The sequence below is a fragment of the Macrosteles quadrilineatus genome, unplaced genomic scaffold (genome assembly GCF_028750875.1).
Source record: "Macrosteles quadrilineatus isolate MER2022 unplaced genomic scaffold, UCM_ALF_1.0 Scaffold_4__1_contigs__length_99947679, whole genome shotgun sequence".
NCBI classification, from domain to species: domain Eukaryota; kingdom Metazoa; phylum Arthropoda; class Insecta; order Hemiptera; family Cicadellidae; genus Macrosteles; species Macrosteles quadrilineatus.
Window position 1 is genome coordinate 75,957,027 of NW_026542597.1, and position 18,587 is coordinate 75,975,613.

Consider the following 18,587-nt stretch of genomic DNA (forward strand, 5'->3'; position numbering starts at 1 on the left):
TAGTTAAGAAGTTATTCGTTGTATTTCTTATTATTTATCCTTTATTTGATTTGATTTGGAGACTAAAAATACTGATTTAGCCTGCTCTAGCTTTATAAAAATAATGTAATCTTCCAACACTGCAATAAAAATGGTAATTAGCTACAAATAGAAGAGAATAATAAGGTGAAATGGAAATATTCTACATCAATGGGATCAACAGTTCTATGAGTTGAGGGTAAAAACTAAATCGCTAAAAGTAAATATAATACATCTTTTATTGTCATCGTCATTAACAAAAGACCTTATTAGTTTGTTCGTTTGTACAAATAGTTTAGTTCTTATTAAAACATAACATTTAAATTACAGCACAATATTTTTATGCTAACAAACATTTACAATGGCGGTAATCTATAATAGTACAACAGTTATAGCTAAAACATAACATTACAAGAAGAGTACAGAAAAGAGATAAAAAATCTTGTTTCCACAACTAGGTTAAAAATATAATCTATATAAATATCTGTAAATTGCTCGTACTAAATACTACCCAGTAACAGCTTCAGTCCTACAACCTGTAAACCCGCATGAATGAAACAGTCATGGAAATAAGATTTTTTAACGGAATAAAGCGTACAAAAAATAAATCGTCATTTGTCTGCGATTGATAATACTTACAAAAACAACTCTAACCTAAAGTTTGAACAAATATTTATAGTGTAAAAAACAGACTTTGTGTCTGCGAATATTAAAAAAGTAACGCTAAAATCAAGTAAATGGAAAATAAGAATGTCTTAAGTGATCTTCAAACTTAAGTAAGAACTGAACACAATTGACTAAATTAGGTTATGCTTCCTTGGATTCATAAATATGAAATTTAAGCAGCAGGAAAACAAATGTTTGTGTGATTTAATCTTCTCTTAGACAAACCTTATACCTTGGATCCACACAAAACCCAAGTCAGGTCCCAAAGTTTCTTTAGGAATGGAAAGAAAATGATTATTCCACACAAACAGCGCACTCTGCAACGTAAAAAATCCTAAACTTAAAGATCACTAAATTGTGGCAAAGACACTAAATTGGCAGTACTGGAAGCCAAGGGACAACTCTTTGGAATACATCTAATGGTTAAGATTAATTATTTTTATGGCACGAAGCGGTTAGTAACAATTACGTGAGGCAGTTCAATACTTTTAAATTCATTGTTTCTATGTCCATATCGCTTTCTACGGTATATAAGTAAATTACTAGTCAACAAAATGTAATAAATTAAACAATATGGATAAAAAAACAATAAACTATAAAAGGACCCTACACAAATAATGAACACAAATTGACTCGGAGGTTGATGATTATTTTCTAAAGCGTGACTCGCTTTTATTTTCCAACATCTCCTCTTCCAGCATCTTCTTCGTCTTCGTAATCGTCCGAACTGAGGACATAAATATGTTAAAAGTTTACTAATGAAAATAAACAAAATATAAATAATAATTACAAATAATACAACTGAAATAGCAATATTTTACAACTAATAAACAATATTATAAAAATATGTGTTATTTTAGTTATCTGTATAGCTTGAATATTAACAATTTCTAACATTTGCACCAATCCCCTGAACCAACAGCAATATACAGTCAAACGTTATAGTTCGGCAGCTTAGAAAACGACCTGCGCGCTAATGCTAAACTGCTGGAGGTCACTTTCTAAGCGGCCGAACTATAGTTAAATATCAAACAAAGAGAACCCTGTTGTAAAAATGACAAGAGAGTAAACAAAGGCAGAAAAAGATACGACTCTTGACATCTGATATTTCTTTTGGGTTTTTTTACACTACTAAATATTTGCTTCAATACTAAACCATTGCTTTTAAAAACTCCCAAGAAAAATTGTATAGTTAAAATAGATGTTAAAATATTTTATGGCATTCAGCACAAGGTAGGCCTAACTGGGGCATTATTTTTACCCATTCTCAACTGAATAAAATAGCCTAACACATAGTTGTAACAAATATTATGAACTAGCCTAAACGTAGTCAATATAAAAAAATGGGCGACTTTATTCCAAATATCACGCAAAGAAACAAAACAAATAAATTGGTTGTAAAATATATACATCGGACTTGTTTAGTTTGCACTTTCAAATTCAAATTCCAAACTATCTAGAGTTAGTGTAAGATAAAAGCAATTAAATCTCCAGAATTAAAAAGTTACATTCACTTATTTGGGGTATTTACTAATTCCCTATCACATACTTTGACAGTATATTTATTGCTTTTATATAACAGAATTACCATATCTGGTTTGTTAATCTACTTACCTTAACATGTTGGTCATACTTCCAACATAATATAATTCTATTTATTAAGTCAATATTCATTATAAACTATGAGTTCCAATAAAACTTGCAATAAAATGTTAAGCAGATTTTATTTTATTTCTGTTTACGGGTCATTTGTACTTACCAGACCAAGCAAATAGGCATAGTCTCTTAAGCAATAAAATAAAATAACCAAGTGACCCATGGAATATTATAAATTAGCGACTAACTAAGGACTACGAAAATAACTGAGAGTACTTAACGTTGTAACCTGTATTAGTCGCCAATTAAGAATATTTTTATGGATTACAAAGTTTTTCATTCTTATGGTGTTTAAGATAAGTTGTTTATGTTATGAGTAAAGTCGTATTAATTAAACATTAACTTAAATTTACTGTCATAGAAATGACTAAGAGGAAATAGATAAGGACGTTACTAAACGAGGAATGACTTTGGACACTTTTGTTTTGAGAACCCATAGCCATTGTGGTAATGAGGTGTTTGTTTAGGTGATGAGTTGTGTGGGTAGTTTTGTTGTGGCGAGTTTTAGCAAAAACTAAAGAAGACGGAACCCATTTTGTAGGTTTTACTATCACTCGACGCTTCCTGTTTGTCCAAGAGTAAGCATAAGGAACAAAATAAATATGTTAGTAAAGTGAATGAATGCTCTTTGCTGGTAGCACCTGAATTATTTAAAATATCACTCTTAAAACATATAAAACACATAAATGTTTTATTCAAAATACAAAAAATATTCACACTTAATTGCGTTTGGACATTAAGCCATGTTTACAATGGAGTTTACAGTACTTGTTTTAAACAAAAATAAATCTATAGAAAACCAGTTTTTAGTGGAAACAGAAAACATGTCAACGATTTAACATTTTTTCGGTGTTTACAACAGCAATTTGGCTTTCCAAAATTAAAGGAGTTTTCAGTTTTGTGAGTTGGAGTATGCTTGAACTAGACCATTGCGACTCTTTAGCGAAACTTCTTCCCCAACATATGCAATTACGATAATAAGGATCCTTAGTGAAAATTTTTCGTACATTTTGTTGAACAGTCATAACACCTCTAGTTCGAAGAATCCCCGACAAACATAAAGCATTTTCTAGTAGTAGCCCATTAAGAAAATCTGTCCCAATCAATCAAGTAAGGCTACTTGATTGATTGGGACAGATTTTCTAACATAGCCACATAAACACCAACTTGCTTCACCCTATATTGGCATTAAGAGATGTTTTAATCAGGGCAAATAGAAAATCCAACTGTTTAGTTCTGCACTAATACTTTTTCAACATGGTATATTTTGGCAATGGTTAATCTTGAACTAGACTGGCTATTTTGAAATTCACAAGGACATTACTAACTTGGGCTTCTACCAAGCAATGTCACTTTTCCACTTTTGGTCATCTCTGGTAGGCTGTTACTGTGACCATGCAGCCATACAGTTCTCAAAGGCCTAGGCTTTATTGGTTGGTTAAATGTTTACCTGGGACATGGTAATGCATTAACAGAGCTGATCGCTTTCTCTGCAAAGTTGATGACCCCGGAGTCTTCGATCTGCAGAGAGTGTATGCAGCCGACAAAGTTGGTTATGTTGCTGTTAGGCGCCATGTGCTCTATGTTGGGTAGACCACCTGCAAGACATTATTTTTGGTAAGAATAGAAAAGAAAAAAGGAGATCAATTGATTACTATTACTAGAAGTTAAACCGTGTGGAACTTTTGAGTGGCTCATTTATTTAACAAAGTATTTGAATTAAAAATTAGCTTCAGCTCCATACAGATGAGTATATTTGTCTACAATAGAAAAGTCAATGGTTAGGAAAAGTGGTTCCACTGACCGACATAGATGTTTCCGGCGGTATTGAGTTGCGTCAGCAGTCCGCCGCTCTCGCCAAACACTTGACTCTCTCGATCGAGTACCAACAAGCCGTCCTTGCCTTGCCGCTTGATGACTACGGAATGTCTTTCTCCATCGTCGACTCGCTGTGTGGACCTGATCACTGCAGGCCTGGAGCCCAGTTCATAACTGAGCTGTAAGTAGCCGTCCACCACTGTAACATGTGATGCAAAAGTGTTTATTGTACCACTAAATGTTTCATTAAAATACATTGGCTAGTCAAATTATTTCTTAAATTAATCAAAGTCTAAAGGAGTTGAGCCCTCTATGGAGTACAATGGCTGATTACAAAGAAATTTATTCATTTCCATCTTAAAATCTTCATTCCTTTAATCCTAGTAATCTAAGTAGTAATGGTAACTTGTTATATGATGTAAATTTATTTTACGTTACAACTTAGTGTCATGACTGTACATCTCTGCTGTTTTCTATGTTATAAAATTGTGATCTTACATATAAAAGGCATTGCTCAATAAATTGGTAAAACAAAAAGTGTGAAGTAGTTTGACATTTATACGACAGGTAAGATAAAAATTGTTACTCAATTAAAAACTATTTGGTACATTAACATTCATCAATGAACACTGCAAATGAAGTGTGACGGCAACAGCTAAGTTACTCACTGGCGACTGACAAATAGTCTTGTCCTGTTCCATCCATTTCCGGTGTCTGGCCGTGCCATAGCAGCAGTCCGTTCGCTTGTGATGTTGTAAACTCTATATTGATCTGTTCTGCTTTATCCGGATCGGTATGCGGAAGCAAGTCTTTGCTCAGTTCTATGTAGCCATCCCCGTTGAATTGAACCTCTGTTCTGAACTCAATTCCTAAAAAGTAATTTTTATCTGATTAATGTTAAGAATTTGTAAATTGCAGATCGGAAGGCCAGCTCTTATGTTAGTGATAGTTAAGCCAGCTTGAATGAGAAAACTAGAGTAGAGAAGTAGAGTTAGGAAACTGAGGCTAAGGCCCCTTCCTACAAGGGCAACATTCTTACCAATGTAAAAAGAAGCACAACAGGTGTTGTCTGCAATTCTTACAAAGCTTACTAATGCCGTCAACTTCCACCCAAGCTGGACAGTGTGAAGTCGGGCCCTCCACTTTAGCTAAGTCACACATTAGCAAGATCAATATGGATTGCACATGTACGGGTTCAAATTTGAGCATGGAGAAAGACCTCAACGCTACACTCGTCAGTGCAAATTCTAGGCCAACTAAGCATGCCATCGTCAGCCGAACGATTGCCTCGATTGGTCGTTTGCCACAATGAGCACGCAAATTTCAAGAGGTTGGCGACCTCCTCTTGAAGGTTTGATTCAACATACTTACTAGAGGGCTAGAGCGTTAGCAGTACGACTATCTCGCAGGAAAATGCTGTGACGAGCTACACATGTAAGTTGTCGGAACAGATTACTTACTCTCTGTACATGTAGGGCCTGCGTATCCGAAGGGGCAGTCACACTTGTACGAGCTTGGTGTTCCGACGCAAGATCCCCCATTTTGGCAAGGCTGTAGTACTGCACACATGTCTTGTTCAGTCTCGCAGTCCTCACCTCTATAAAATGAGAAAATAAGTGTGATAGTAAATATTTACATTGGATGATCTGTCAACAGTAATGGGTAAAAACTTAAATTAAAATCTGAAAACCATTTAAAATCTGGAATAGTTTCAAATTAAAAATTTATTTGCTGAGTTTCAAAAAATCAAGAGAAGGGCCAAAATTGAACGTTCCTGTCTTTAATAGAGAAGAGACATTTTAAGAACGGAGGGATTTTTTACTATTTAGGCATGTAAATGTAGTACAATGCATTTAAGATGTTGTGGACACATGCCAATGCATGTATATTTTTTACTGACAATAGAATAAAGAGTGATTACTATATTTTTCTGGAAACCCTGCCCTTGGTTGAATCTTTACTATTATTACATCGAAAGTATTTTCAAAGTAGCCTAATTTGAAACATTTTGTATACATTCTGTCAGTCTCTGTGAGTTTTCTTTTAACTCTGTGAGTTTTCTTTTAACTGTTTGATTTTTCAGGACCTTAACCAGACAAGTAAATATGGTTTCAGAGTGTAAATTTGAGTTTTAAACATTAGATCAAATTAACAATTTTCAAATGTAACTTACGTGTATCCAGTGGGACAGCTGCATTGGTAACTCTTGCCGTCGGGTAGAGTGTAGCAGACACCGTTGTTCTGACAGGGTCTAAACTGACACGGATCTCCGTAGCCACTGGAGCATTGCTCTATGTTGGCCGAGTCAACCACTGACCGAATCAGATCCAGATTGAGACCAGAAACTTGTACCTGTCGGATACATAAAGAAATTTTACAAAAATTCTAATAATTTCTTTACAACCAAATGCTGTACCACATGCTTCAAATATAAAATAAGATCTGATAATATGTCATTAAATATACTAGCATGCTAGACCCTAGAAAAAACGTTCTGCACATTACTTCAGGCTAAGCCTAGAGGGTTGGGGTCAGTAAGCTATAGCCATTAACAATTGGCCGAATTTTAACCCCGGACCTTAGGGATCGAACCCAACACTTCAGTACTAAACCAGCTTGCCCTTTTCTCATTAAATATTAGTAAGCCTGATAATCACTTTTAATGTTGAAATCCTCCCAAAAAATTTTGCCTTGAATGTTCTAAATTTGTATAACATGCATTCCAGACTTGATTACTGTAACTTAGAAAAGTTTACTGATGTTTTAATTAACATTTAATATTCAATCTTTCTTGACACAAAACTACATCCCCAGTAACACCCATGATAAATCATTGGACGGTATACCTACGGTGTTTACTGACACTATAGCAAAGTTTAAAAAGCTATAAAGATCACTCGGGATGGAGTAAAGTTTTATCAACAATCCATGTGTGATAAAGTGGGATTTTTCAATATATTAAAGCGGGATACAATAAAATCTTCTCAACCTGGGAAGAAGCTGTTTTGATTGTGAAGTAACAAAGTAATGAAGTAAGTACTATTTGGACCATTCCCTTAAAAACCGTAGAAAATTGCATCAGTTAAACGCATTTAAAATAAAAATCCAAAAAGAATTGTCACCTCAGCAATGCATCCGTGGAATCCCTGGCGGACGCCGACTCCAACGGCCGGTCTTATTCTTGACTTGTCAAAGCCTCCAATATACAACGGAGTCGTAAACTTGAACACTCCTGCGGACACACCCTTGGACACCGGCAAGTCTCCAGTCACAGACAGCTGCGCGTCCAAACCTGATAACCCTGCGTTAACCGTCACCCACTGACCAGGCACTATTTCTCGGATACTCTGCAGCGTGTTCACTCCTGCAATTGTAACAATGTTTGTACATTCAAATTTATAAATACAAGGTTGGTTTATGGAGGAATGAACAGAAGCAGGAATAAATTGATGGAAAAATATCAATAACATTGTTAGTTGTGGTTGAATTTGAAATCGATTTAAACTTAGTTTTTTACTTTTATTTACTCATATTTTAGCGTGAATTTGACATTGTGCAATTTAATCTTTACCACCAGAAGCAGAAGACATACAAATAGCTTAAAAAAACATTTGATGATAAAAGTTTAAAAAATGATGTAACATTAAATAAATAGTACGTTACATGAACATAAATATACATTCAGCTCATATAAAATTAATTGATAAGATAGTATATTCAATCTATGCTGATACTTAGAAGCACTCTTTCTTACTTTCTGAAAACTACCTGCAATTTGATGGAAGTTCAAATTTGAAGTCTCTTACGATAACCATTCTAGAAGATGAAATCAGTATATACCTGAACCAGAATCAAACTTGAACTCAAGTCGTCTGTCTCGGATGGAGAGGGAGGCAAAGTCACCGACTCCATCGTCATTTTCAGAACAGTACAGCAGTAGTCCGTTGGAATCGTCTGTCGGGTTGAATTTGAGACTTATTTTGATCCTGAGAACAAACAATTTTGTTGTAAAAATCAAAGCTTCAAATCCAGTTCTAGTTATAAGTTTGAAAATAATATATAATTTGATGTTGAGTTGCATTTTTTTTGTAACCTACTTTTAATTTTTGTTGGATAAAATATAATTTTAGAAGGATTTTGGAATATTACACTTAACGAATAATACAATTATATTGTAATACTTAAAAGTGAAGGCAGCCATCCAATAAAGCGAAACGGGATCCGAACCACTATGTCAACAATAATAAAATGTTAAAAAGCCTCAGGTATCAGCTGGATTTTACCTGAGCCACCCAGACAATAGTATAACCCCTAGCAACACCCCACAATGAACATATTGATGTTTTAGGCCAAAACTCAGTTACGATAAGATTTTGGCCCAAAGCATTACACAACATTTGAAAACATTTAACAAAGATTGCACAAGTTCTATCAAAGTCCTAAGTAGTCAACCCAATCCATTTTTCGGCTCCTAAAGCTAACCTAACTTAACATTAGTTTACACAATTACTTACTTGTTTAGAGTCTTTGGCGTAGGGTATGCAAGGAAGGAGTTCTTGGCAAAGGCTGGCTCAGTGATGGAGACATCACGTTCACAGCGATCACCTGCCTTGCCCATGCCGCAGTAACACTCGAGTCCGTCGTCCGTATCAATGCAGCGTCCTGAGCCGCAAGCACCTGGGTAGCACGGCTCACCCTCGTGAGAGCAGTTCAATCCACTAAATCCTCTCGGACACAGGCAAGTGTATCCAGACTGTGGTAGTAAAATAAAATCAGTACACAAATTAAACTAATTTCACATATACAAAAAAAGCATAATGTAGTCTTCAGACAATAAAAATGGCTACATTTTCATAAGAACCTAAATTAAATGTCTACAATTGGGACACTACATGTAATAAATGTGGGGAGTCCAAGGAGATTGCTAATCTTTTACTTCACTGCTTATCTGTGAATGAGGTTATGAAGGAGACAATGGACAGGAAAAGCAAGCTTAACCTAAACATCGCAGACATCCCATTTCACAAAAGTAACAAAATAGAAAACAAAAAAAAGGATCAATTTGAATATTTCAAGCCCACTGTCCCCCTTTTCAACGTTGGGACTTTGGGACTTGGGAGTCACTATATTCTGGATGACTTCCTTGTTTTTCCTTTGGGTTTTTTTTGTGTTACTTTTGTGAAGTGGTATGTCTACAAATTTTAAGGTAAAGCTGCTTATCCTGTCCTTTGACACCTTCATTGTCAGGGAATAAGCCTCTTCTAATCAAATCTGAATGAGATAAGAAATACAGGGACAAACTTTTGCCTCAGGAAGAGCAATCGTAAAAGAAACTCATGCCTTTGACACCCTTGGAAGTGGTCCGCCCCAATCAATCAATCGTACAACCAACACTTGCATCAAGAGCTCACCCTCTCTAAATATATTGTTTACAACGTTACATTGGATTCACCTTGGTAGGAGCCTCTTGACACACGCCAGAGTTGACGCATGGGTTGACTGCACAAGTCTCACAAGTCGTAACTCCTTCTGCATCCTTCTTCTCCTGCGTTATGTCAATCTCTTCCTTGTCGTTTATGACAAGTCGGCTGATACAACCTGATAACAATGAATATATAAGTTTGAGAGAGGTGAAAAGTTGATCAACGAAAACATTTTTGTTGCAAGACCCAAAAGACCCTGCAATAACTATGGCTTTCTACATATTATGTTTATTTACCGGAATTTCATTAATAATGAAATAAGGCACATGAAATAAGGTTCATTAATGTAATGAATGTGAAATTCTATTAGAGGCTCATGCAACTGTATTCTGGGAGTAAAAATTTGATACAGCTGGTCCGTGTAGTGAGTGCTATTTATTGGGAGAGCAAGGTATCATGTCCTCCGAGATACTGGGCTTAAATCCCACCAATCACCTATGCATTTAGCTTTGTGATAAGTAGTCCTTTAGGCCTAGCCGTTGCGTGAAACGTTTCAGGCTAGAGCCTAACGTCCTTGGATGTGAAAATAGGAACCTATCTAAGAATATAAGTGCTATTACTAACCAACAAATCCTGTGTCGAAGCCGTTCTGACTGTGTATTCTAGTGAAGTCAGGCACTCCACCCAAGTACAACGGCTGAGTGAGATCCAAGCCTTGCATGCGGCCCACTGACTTGCCTGTGTAGTACTGGTTCTCATCCACATACATGGTTCCTGCAAACACACATCATAAGATCAAACTTACAGGTTAAAAACGGACATCTGAATTTTTCTAAGGTAATAAAAGGTTCCTGTAGGCAATTCTATTTCTGAATATAAGCGTTTTGTGTAGGAATGGAAAATTTTGGGAAAAAATATTCCCCATCATTGATTGGGTTTGGATAAAATTTGAATCGGGATGTTCTCGGGATGGGCCGATCATTAACAATTTCACTGCGTCCCAAGTTATGATGAAGACGTTTTCTGCTGTCCCAAAAGCTGTTGCTGGTAGGGTGGTTGAAGATGATTATGTTTCTGTAGTTGCAAGACAGACTTTAAATTAGAGAATTATAGAATTTTTTAAAAATTAGTAAATTAGTTAAATAAATTTAATTTTTGCTTAACGTGTTCTTGATGTGTTAAATATGTATATTTATATTAGATTAAGAAATTTCATTGTATTTTTATTTATTTATATTTAAGTTTGTCAGGTTAAGTGTAAGAGCCATGTGGCCCTAACTTTGCCTGGTAAAATAAAGAATTTTTCATTTCATTTTTCATTTTATTTTATTTCATAAATTGACAAAAATAGTTTTTGGTTTGTGCGAAATGTCAAACTACATAGATAAATATAAATAATATAAACAATTGCCTACAAAAATATTAAACATAAATTTTTTTTATCTTTAGACAGTTATTCAAGGGTTTAAAATTTACAATGAGAGTTATCTACCAAAATACAGTCCTACAGCTTATCTACTACAGTCTGAAGTTCAACTGACCATCTTTCTTGAACCGACTCAGTTGCACAGTGTGCCACTCTCCGAGAGACAGTTTCTGAGAGCCTTGGATGATTCCTGGTCCAGAACCGACGTCAAACCGGAACTCAGGAATTCCGTCTCGTAAACCGAACGAGATGAAATCGCCTTTACCATCTGGGTGTTGACCGTTGTACAGGATCAGACCTGTCAAACAATAAAACAAAAAATCAGCGTGATAATAATGAAAATAATACTTTTACTACAGATGACTTTATCGGTCCCTTTCTGTAAATGACTTTCTAATCTACAAAGAATACAGAAAAAGGCACTGTGGTGATTGGTGAAAAATAATTTTAATAAATGAAAATTAAAAAGCTTAATTAATATCGATATTTAACATTCAAAGTAGACCTAACCACTTACCATTAGGATTCTCCGGTTTGAACGTGATCTCCAGGCTAACGGAAAGGTAGGTGTTGGGTAGCGTCGGCAGCGCCAGGTAAGAGTTGGGCGCCTGAGCAAAGAACGGCACAGCACCGTGAACCAGGGTGATCATGGGAATGTCTACGGTGATGTTGCCATTGCTGGCCGTACAGATGTAGAGTCCTGCATCCTTGTATGTCACTGACGGGATGGTCAGGTGTTTCTGCAAGTAGACAAGACAACCAGGGTATTATACACAGAGCAATTAGTTAGAAAGGCAACTACTTTTAATTTCCCTGTCGTCTAATCAGCCATTACATCAGCTATGTGGTTATTTATAAGTTACTCAGCTGATCCTCAAAACACTAAATATGTGAGAGGTCTTATTAAATCGCCTAGGTCATTGGATAAGTAAACTTAAAGATTACTCCAAGTCAATTTTGTTCATCAAGCATAGAGAACTTGATGTTATTAGTGTTGTAAATATAGCCTACTATGGGACAGGAAGGAGAGAATATGTAGGTCTTGCTTGAAAAATGTGTACTGATAGCAAAAGGTATGTTGCCAGCAAAAGGTGTGATGTTGGCAAAAAGTATGTTGCTATCAAAAGTTTGAAAGGTCTACTGGGTAGCATCTAAAACTTAGGTACGAGAATAATGAGTTTGATATTCCTCGCTAGTTTAAGTGGCAATTGTAAAACTTTAAAATAAAATAACCTTGTCACCTTGTTTGAAATATCCCATCATTCTAAAACAAACCTTTATAATGGATTATGAGTGGATGTAATAGTATACTAACCCCAGATATCTGAGCGTTTGACGGCAACACGCCTCCATGCTTGGTCCAGGTGTGAGTGATGGGACCCTCCAGATCAATGTTACACACAAGGTCCACTGTCTGTCCGTAATTAGCTGTCACTGTCTCGGCTGAGGCGGCATCGTGGGTCGGCCGATCATCTACACACAAATCAAATTGACTTAATTCAATGTATGCAAGATCAAACAGTTTAAGATGAGCTATGTGACTGAAGAATCTGCTGGTAAATTGATGAGATGAGGTTTGTGTTTGCAAAAAACTCATCTTTAAAATCTATAACCAGATCTGTGAATGGTGAATTTGTTATAAATTGGTTTAAAGTGGACCTGAACTGAGGTTAGTCAACAAAAAGAACTCTTGGATTAAGTAGCTTCTCCAGCAGTTAAGTGTAAGATACTAAATTGTTACAATAATATTTACAATTAATTTGTATTAACTTACCAAATTCAATTGAAGCAGGAGCATGTAAAATAATCATACAATCTTAGTTCAAACTTAAAAATTAATATCCCTCAAAGATTGTTCTAACACAATATACTTAAATATGTACATATTGAGTTAAGATATCAAAAGTCTACGATTATGTTCAAATGAATGGTAAATTTAGTTTTCACCTTTGTTTTAACACTTATAATTAATATTAAACAAATACATAATTAGCCATAGAAAGACTAAAAGTATGTTCAAATAAATGATAAATTTAGTTTTCACTTTTTTTTAAAGAGGTTGGCAGCCTCTTTTAACCTTGCAAATGCCCGTCCACATAGACTAACCGCCCGTGCAGTTGCTAACGTTTACTGTAAAGCAAGGAGTGAGCCGGTACAGTACAAAGGTGAACTGTACTGATAAAATTTAGTGGCAGTGACCAGGATCTGAACCTACGACATCGCTGCCTTGGGCCCAAAGTCCGCGACGCTACCAACTGAGCCACCGACTCACTAAATTCTCACTTTTAATTCTATACATTTAGTCTTCTGATTGTGCTTGGGAAGACAACTTAAATCTCTCCACCAAATAAAGTACTTACCAAATACAGAGAGTGAATAGTCCTTGTCGTAACGGTTGTTGTTTAGATAAGCAGTACATCTGTACGTTCCGTTGTTCTCAGATGTAGCTTGGGTTATTCTGAAAAGATAGAAAAATATTTGAAGACATCTGAACACAAAATATAAAAGTTCAGTTCACTCCTTACTTTATTCAGACAATGGTGTACCTTACATTTAGTCAATCGTTGACAAAAAAAAAAAAGAAAACAATCAACATAGTTCACTAGATTAAAGATTTGTTATATTCTATATTGTTGGTACCGTAACTGAAATAATCTTTTCTTGGTAAAGCTAAATTAAGGGGGTGGAAAACTGTGTTTTGATAGATAGAAATCAATATAGGACACAAATACTGAATTGCACAACACCGAAAACTTTTTACTTAATCCTCTGACTTGACATTTTAGCACCGCTTTCTCTTATGAGCGTTAGTAACACACACACTGCAATACAGGATTGTTTGGCTAAATCACAGGTACTTTAAATTTGATAGTTTTTTTATGTTACCTAAGTACTTGGCCGCTCTGCCGAGCATTGGAAGGCAGACTTCGTCCGTCACTAAGAGACCAATATTGCTTGACGTTGGACGGTCCGAGCACAGTACATCTTAAGTCAACTGTATCTCCATAATGCACCTCTCGCTTGCTTGCCTCGATTTGCAGCTCAACCTCATTCAAACCTGCCAAAGTGACAACATATGTTTATCTAAAAATCTTGACAATATTTACATTAATTGTTACAAAGTATAAACTTTTTATAAAGTTAATTATTTAGAATGAAATATTGATGTGTTGATTTACAAGTTAGGTTCAGGAACTGTAGATAAAATTAGTTGACGTTATATTATTATTTGAAATAGAAACACACAATTATGTAAAATATTATTTTGACCACAATGATATCCAAAGAGAAATACAGTAATTGAACTGTGTTATGAACGCGTAGGAAACATTAAAAAGATTAAGTGAATTGGTAGTCACAAATATGCGTTTATGTAATTTTCATTTTACAGGAGTACAATTTGAAACTATGTTAACTGATGATTTGTTAAGGATAAAACATAGAGATGGAGAATTGCTACAGTGACGCATCTTAAGAGTTTCATCACATATGAAAGTGGTGAGTACAATGACCATTATAATTGCACAAAGATTATTTACATCTGAAACAAAATAACATGAAAAAGAAACCAACATTTTCCCCATGCAATTTAGTGAAACATTTTATATTATTAGGTCCACAACCACAATTTAGATTGGTTAAAAATTGCTTTACTGGTTATTAATCATGCAGATACTTGGAGTTGGTTATAGAGTTGGTTTTTAAGAGTTTTACTGTAGATGTAGACACTGAACAAGTTGTAATAACTATTTTAACATCGTTTACAGTGAATTGGCAATTTAGTCACAATTACTGTACTTGAATTATCCAGCCACAATAAGTTTAAGGCTGAAATTGCACCTTTTAAATAAAACCATTATTCGACCAACTCCAAGGGTAAAATTTCCCCATACACTCCATAAGTTATATAATCATGCAATTAAAAATAATATAAGGTGATAAATTCATGCATGGATTTTAAGTAAATATAATCCAAATTGGTGGAATCATACCTATAGAAGAATTCTGTGACGTCCTGGCTAAAAGTATGGCACATAGAACACACTAATAGACTAGTTTTAATTGATCAGAAATGATATTTTTATTATATGAAAACGAGAAAGGAGTAGAGAAAAATCAACAGATAATGCTATAACAAATAAGAAAAGAAAATGTTTAAGCTGCACATTTTTAGAGTTATTTACAGGATTTTTATATCAGGAACTGATTAGAATAGAAGAGAATAGGAGAGATAGTTATTAACAGTGATCATGATATGATACCACTAAGATGTTAATTATTTAAAAATTGAGTGATGTGAATTAATTGCAATTTAGTTTTTGCAGTATTTGTCTACTAAAGTCGGGACCACATAAGTTTGCGGTTGAGGGAGGAGCCAATTTACCATATGGTTTTGTTGAATGAACCAATGAGAACGGTGCGGTGTTGCCAAATCTAATAGTACCAGCTGATTTGAAAATATTGCTTTGTATATTTTAATTTGTGTTGTCAATGGGCGATGTGGGCACGAGCCTTGTCTTGTGATTGGCTGCCACCAACTGCAAACTTATGTGGTCCCGACTTTAAACATAATTTTGAACATAAAAACATACATTTTCAACACAAATTTCTTTTAATGAAAAAAATTTAATAAAACAACATTTTAAATTTAAGTTGATGGATATTTTGAATAAAAAGTTAAAATGTTTATTTTATTTTATTTCATACGTTTAATCATGTAAAAATCACATACAAATTTATAAGCTAAAGGGAAGAAGTTCAGTTGTAAATAAATTCTAAGTAGGCCTACTAAATATTTTGAACTGCTTAAAAAAAATAAATTTCATTTAAAAATGAAAATGTGTAAGCACTTAATAAATTTTATCAGTTCTATAAAGCCTACAAAATAAGACAAATCTTCACTTATTGTTTTAGTTTTAATACTTCCTATGGGAGTAAATTATGATTTTTTAAATAATCTCTCAGCATAACAATTCTTTCCCTTGTACATAGCACAATAGTAGCAGCCAATTATTTTCCCGTTTACTTCTGTGCGATGCAGTACACAATACAAGTCCCGCTCATTCAAACCCCACTAATTTGCGCCCCACTAATCTGAACTGGTGGTGCTGATAACCTCGCCTCTATCGTACTAACAATTTACCACTTAATCACTGGCGACCACTATAGTGCCCATGTGCAAGGGGTTTTACAAGTAACTGTTATCCAAATCCAAACCAACCACGTCCAGGTCGTATCTGACATGAAGCCTCGTCCGAGCCGTCGGAACAGTCTGCTCGTCCGTCGCACACTCTAATCAGAGGGATGCACAGCGGCATGCGATTCTTACATGTTTGCTCGTCTGGCGAGCACGGGCTCTCTGGCAGGCAGCAAATCAATCAAACCAAATCAATACGTGCACCACTCTACTTAGAATAGACGGCAAAGGACTTGTTTTGATCAGGTCAAAGTGAAAAGTGAAATAATAGTAGTTGTACAACCTAATTCACCTATTATTGTACCATTTTAGTTGTTATTAGATGTTTTTGATAGGTACGATGAACCAATCACTTATCTACATGTCTAAAGGGTTTTCTTCTAAAAAATCAATGACTTTCACAGTGACCGGGTTGAAGTCTTTGAAAATATGTACTGATTTTGTTGAATTGGGAAACAGTTTAGAAGAGTCGGCTTACCCATTTTTTTTACATTTCAAGTTCGGGCCTTCAAGGCCCCTGTAGACTGGCAAATGCATGGTTCCAAAGACTGTTACACACTCTTAAAAAGAAACAATATTATTTAAACTTTGTAAGCCACAAGTTGATAACAAAATAAAATATGAAAGTGTGTTGATTCTTCAAAGAATTTTATGTTTATGACTAAATACATAATTTATATGCTATCTGATCTTTTTTCAATTTTTCCTTCTAATTTTGATAGATGAAAATATGAAAATTGTTCAACTACTTATTTTTGTCCCCAAATAAAAATTAATTGATCGGATTAGTTTTAAATTGAAATCAGGGAATATTCAGTGACTTCCTTACTTAGTGACCTGTAGGTACTCTATTGTGCATAATGATGTCCTTTGCCGTTGTTATTCTAGGTATCGTGGTTCACACTACGAGCACTTAATGCAAAAAGTAAAGTGTTAGAAAGATTTTAATTTGTTAATGCTATTGACCAAAGGGTTACCCCAAATAAGGTCAAAATTCTATAGCGTTTTAAATCATAAATTTATCTATTTCTTTGCTGTAGGATATCTTCAGATAAAATTAGATTTTAGTACTTTTTATATTTATATTTTGCTGTAAATCTTAGAAAAATAAATAAATTCTACAAATTTGGTTTTAGAACCACATTGGTATTTGTAGAAGTTTTTTTTTGCAAAGTAAACTTTTCACTAAAACTTTGGCTACCTATTAAGTATTACATTAAAACTCATAAAAAAAAGTAAATTAACCTGCTTGATATTTAACAAGTTCTTGATGTACTTGGTTTCAATAAAAGAGTTGTAAAATATTAAATACTTGAATCTTGAAAGTACTTTACAATGGAATAACTTTTCACTATTATTGAGCTCCAATATATACAATTATTTCAATAACTATTCTAATTTTAGAAATATTAATGCCTTCAGTAAAAAGTATTGTCAAAAACCCCCGAGACATTCAACATTTCAAACTGTAAAAACAATACAACTTCAAAGTTTTTTTCCTTGAATAAATTAAAATATTGACTAAAATTTGAATCTTACAAAAAAGTTTGAGTATCAACAGAGAAAAGAAGATCTTACAAAAATATTTTCCAAAATAACATCCCCCCGGGCTGTTCAACAAGCAATATTCTACGTCATGCTTCCAAGCAATCATTCTCGTTGGCGTCATGCTTCGCCCCAAGCGTCCTACTCACGTTCTACTCTCAGATCGATGTAGTCCTGGGCCGTAGAGCCGTACGCTGTGGTTCGACAGATGTATCGCCCTGCGTCCTCCATTTGAAGGTTGTCAATTCGCAGGATCGGACCTTCTATCGTCGCTCGAGAAGGTAACGGCTGATAATCTCTGGTCCATGATATCTACGAATAGAGAAATAGATTTCGAATCTCTATACTCCTTATAAAACCGCTAAAAAGTACATCTCGAGTTTGTTCGGGATGGTTAATGTTTGAAATACAGTGTGTGAACCTAAACATCAGTTTAACTTTTTAGTGAATTTTATAAGTTTTGTGATACTTCCAAGAGATTAGACAGGCAACACCTAATGATCAGTCTATCAGTTAATTCATTGAATTAGGTTATAGTATCTTATGTAAAATGTAAGTTATTTTTAACCATTCAGTTTTGTGACTTAACAGTTTGATGTATTGTCATAAAATTTAAGTGGTAGAGCTCGTGCATTTCCTGGTGAAGCCTGGGGGTAGGTGGTTAGAGTAGCTCAGGACCGGTTTTGTACGGGCTTCAACCCTACCCCCAGGCTTCACCAGGGAATGCACGAGCTCTAGAGAGTACTTACAAGCCTTAACTTCAGCTCAGAAATACAGCTATTCATTAAATTGTATTCCAATTTTAAAACTAATCATATCTCAAATCTAATGTTTTCTT

At 34.8% G+C, this 18,587-nt stretch overlaps 1 protein-coding gene across 14 annotated transcripts in view; it reads right to left on the minus strand.

The window, feature by feature from the left end:
• Nucleotides 1–239: 239 nt before the first annotated feature.
• The window catches only part of LOC128993328 (basement membrane-specific heparan sulfate proteoglycan core protein-like), a 357,588-nt gene continuing 339,240 nt past the window's right edge, over nt 240–18,587 (minus strand). For 13 of the 14 annotated variants that reach the window (XM_054417150.1, XM_054417154.1, XM_054417151.1 and 10 more), the window contains 18 exons: nt 17,899–18,061; nt 16,229–16,366; nt 13,894–14,065; nt 13,368–13,465; nt 12,323–12,480; nt 11,525–11,747; nt 11,123–11,305; nt 10,206–10,355; nt 9,611–9,756; nt 8,673–8,911; nt 7,999–8,144; nt 7,281–7,522; nt 6,332–6,510; nt 5,619–5,755; nt 4,827–5,027; nt 4,145–4,357; nt 3,791–3,938; nt 240–1,411 (listed from right to left, as the gene is read on the minus strand). In XM_054417150.1, the coding sequence (XP_054273125.1) occupies nt 1,357–1,411; nt 3,791–3,938; nt 4,145–4,357; nt 4,827–5,027; nt 5,619–5,755; nt 6,332–6,510; nt 7,281–7,522; nt 7,999–8,144; nt 8,673–8,911; nt 9,611–9,756; nt 10,206–10,355; nt 11,123–11,305; nt 11,525–11,747; nt 12,323–12,480; nt 13,368–13,465; nt 13,894–14,065; nt 16,229–16,366; nt 17,899–18,061 (2,991 nt within the window). In that variant the 3' untranslated portion in view covers nt 240–1,356. The remainder of the gene's footprint in view (nt 1,412–3,790; nt 3,939–4,144; nt 4,358–4,826; nt 5,028–5,618; nt 5,756–6,331; nt 6,511–7,280; nt 7,523–7,998; nt 8,145–8,672; nt 8,912–9,610; nt 9,757–10,205; nt 10,356–11,122; nt 11,306–11,524; nt 11,748–12,322; nt 12,481–13,367; nt 13,466–13,893; nt 14,066–16,228; nt 16,367–17,898; nt 18,062–18,587) is intronic. The other variant, XM_054417149.1, reaches the window with a different exon arrangement.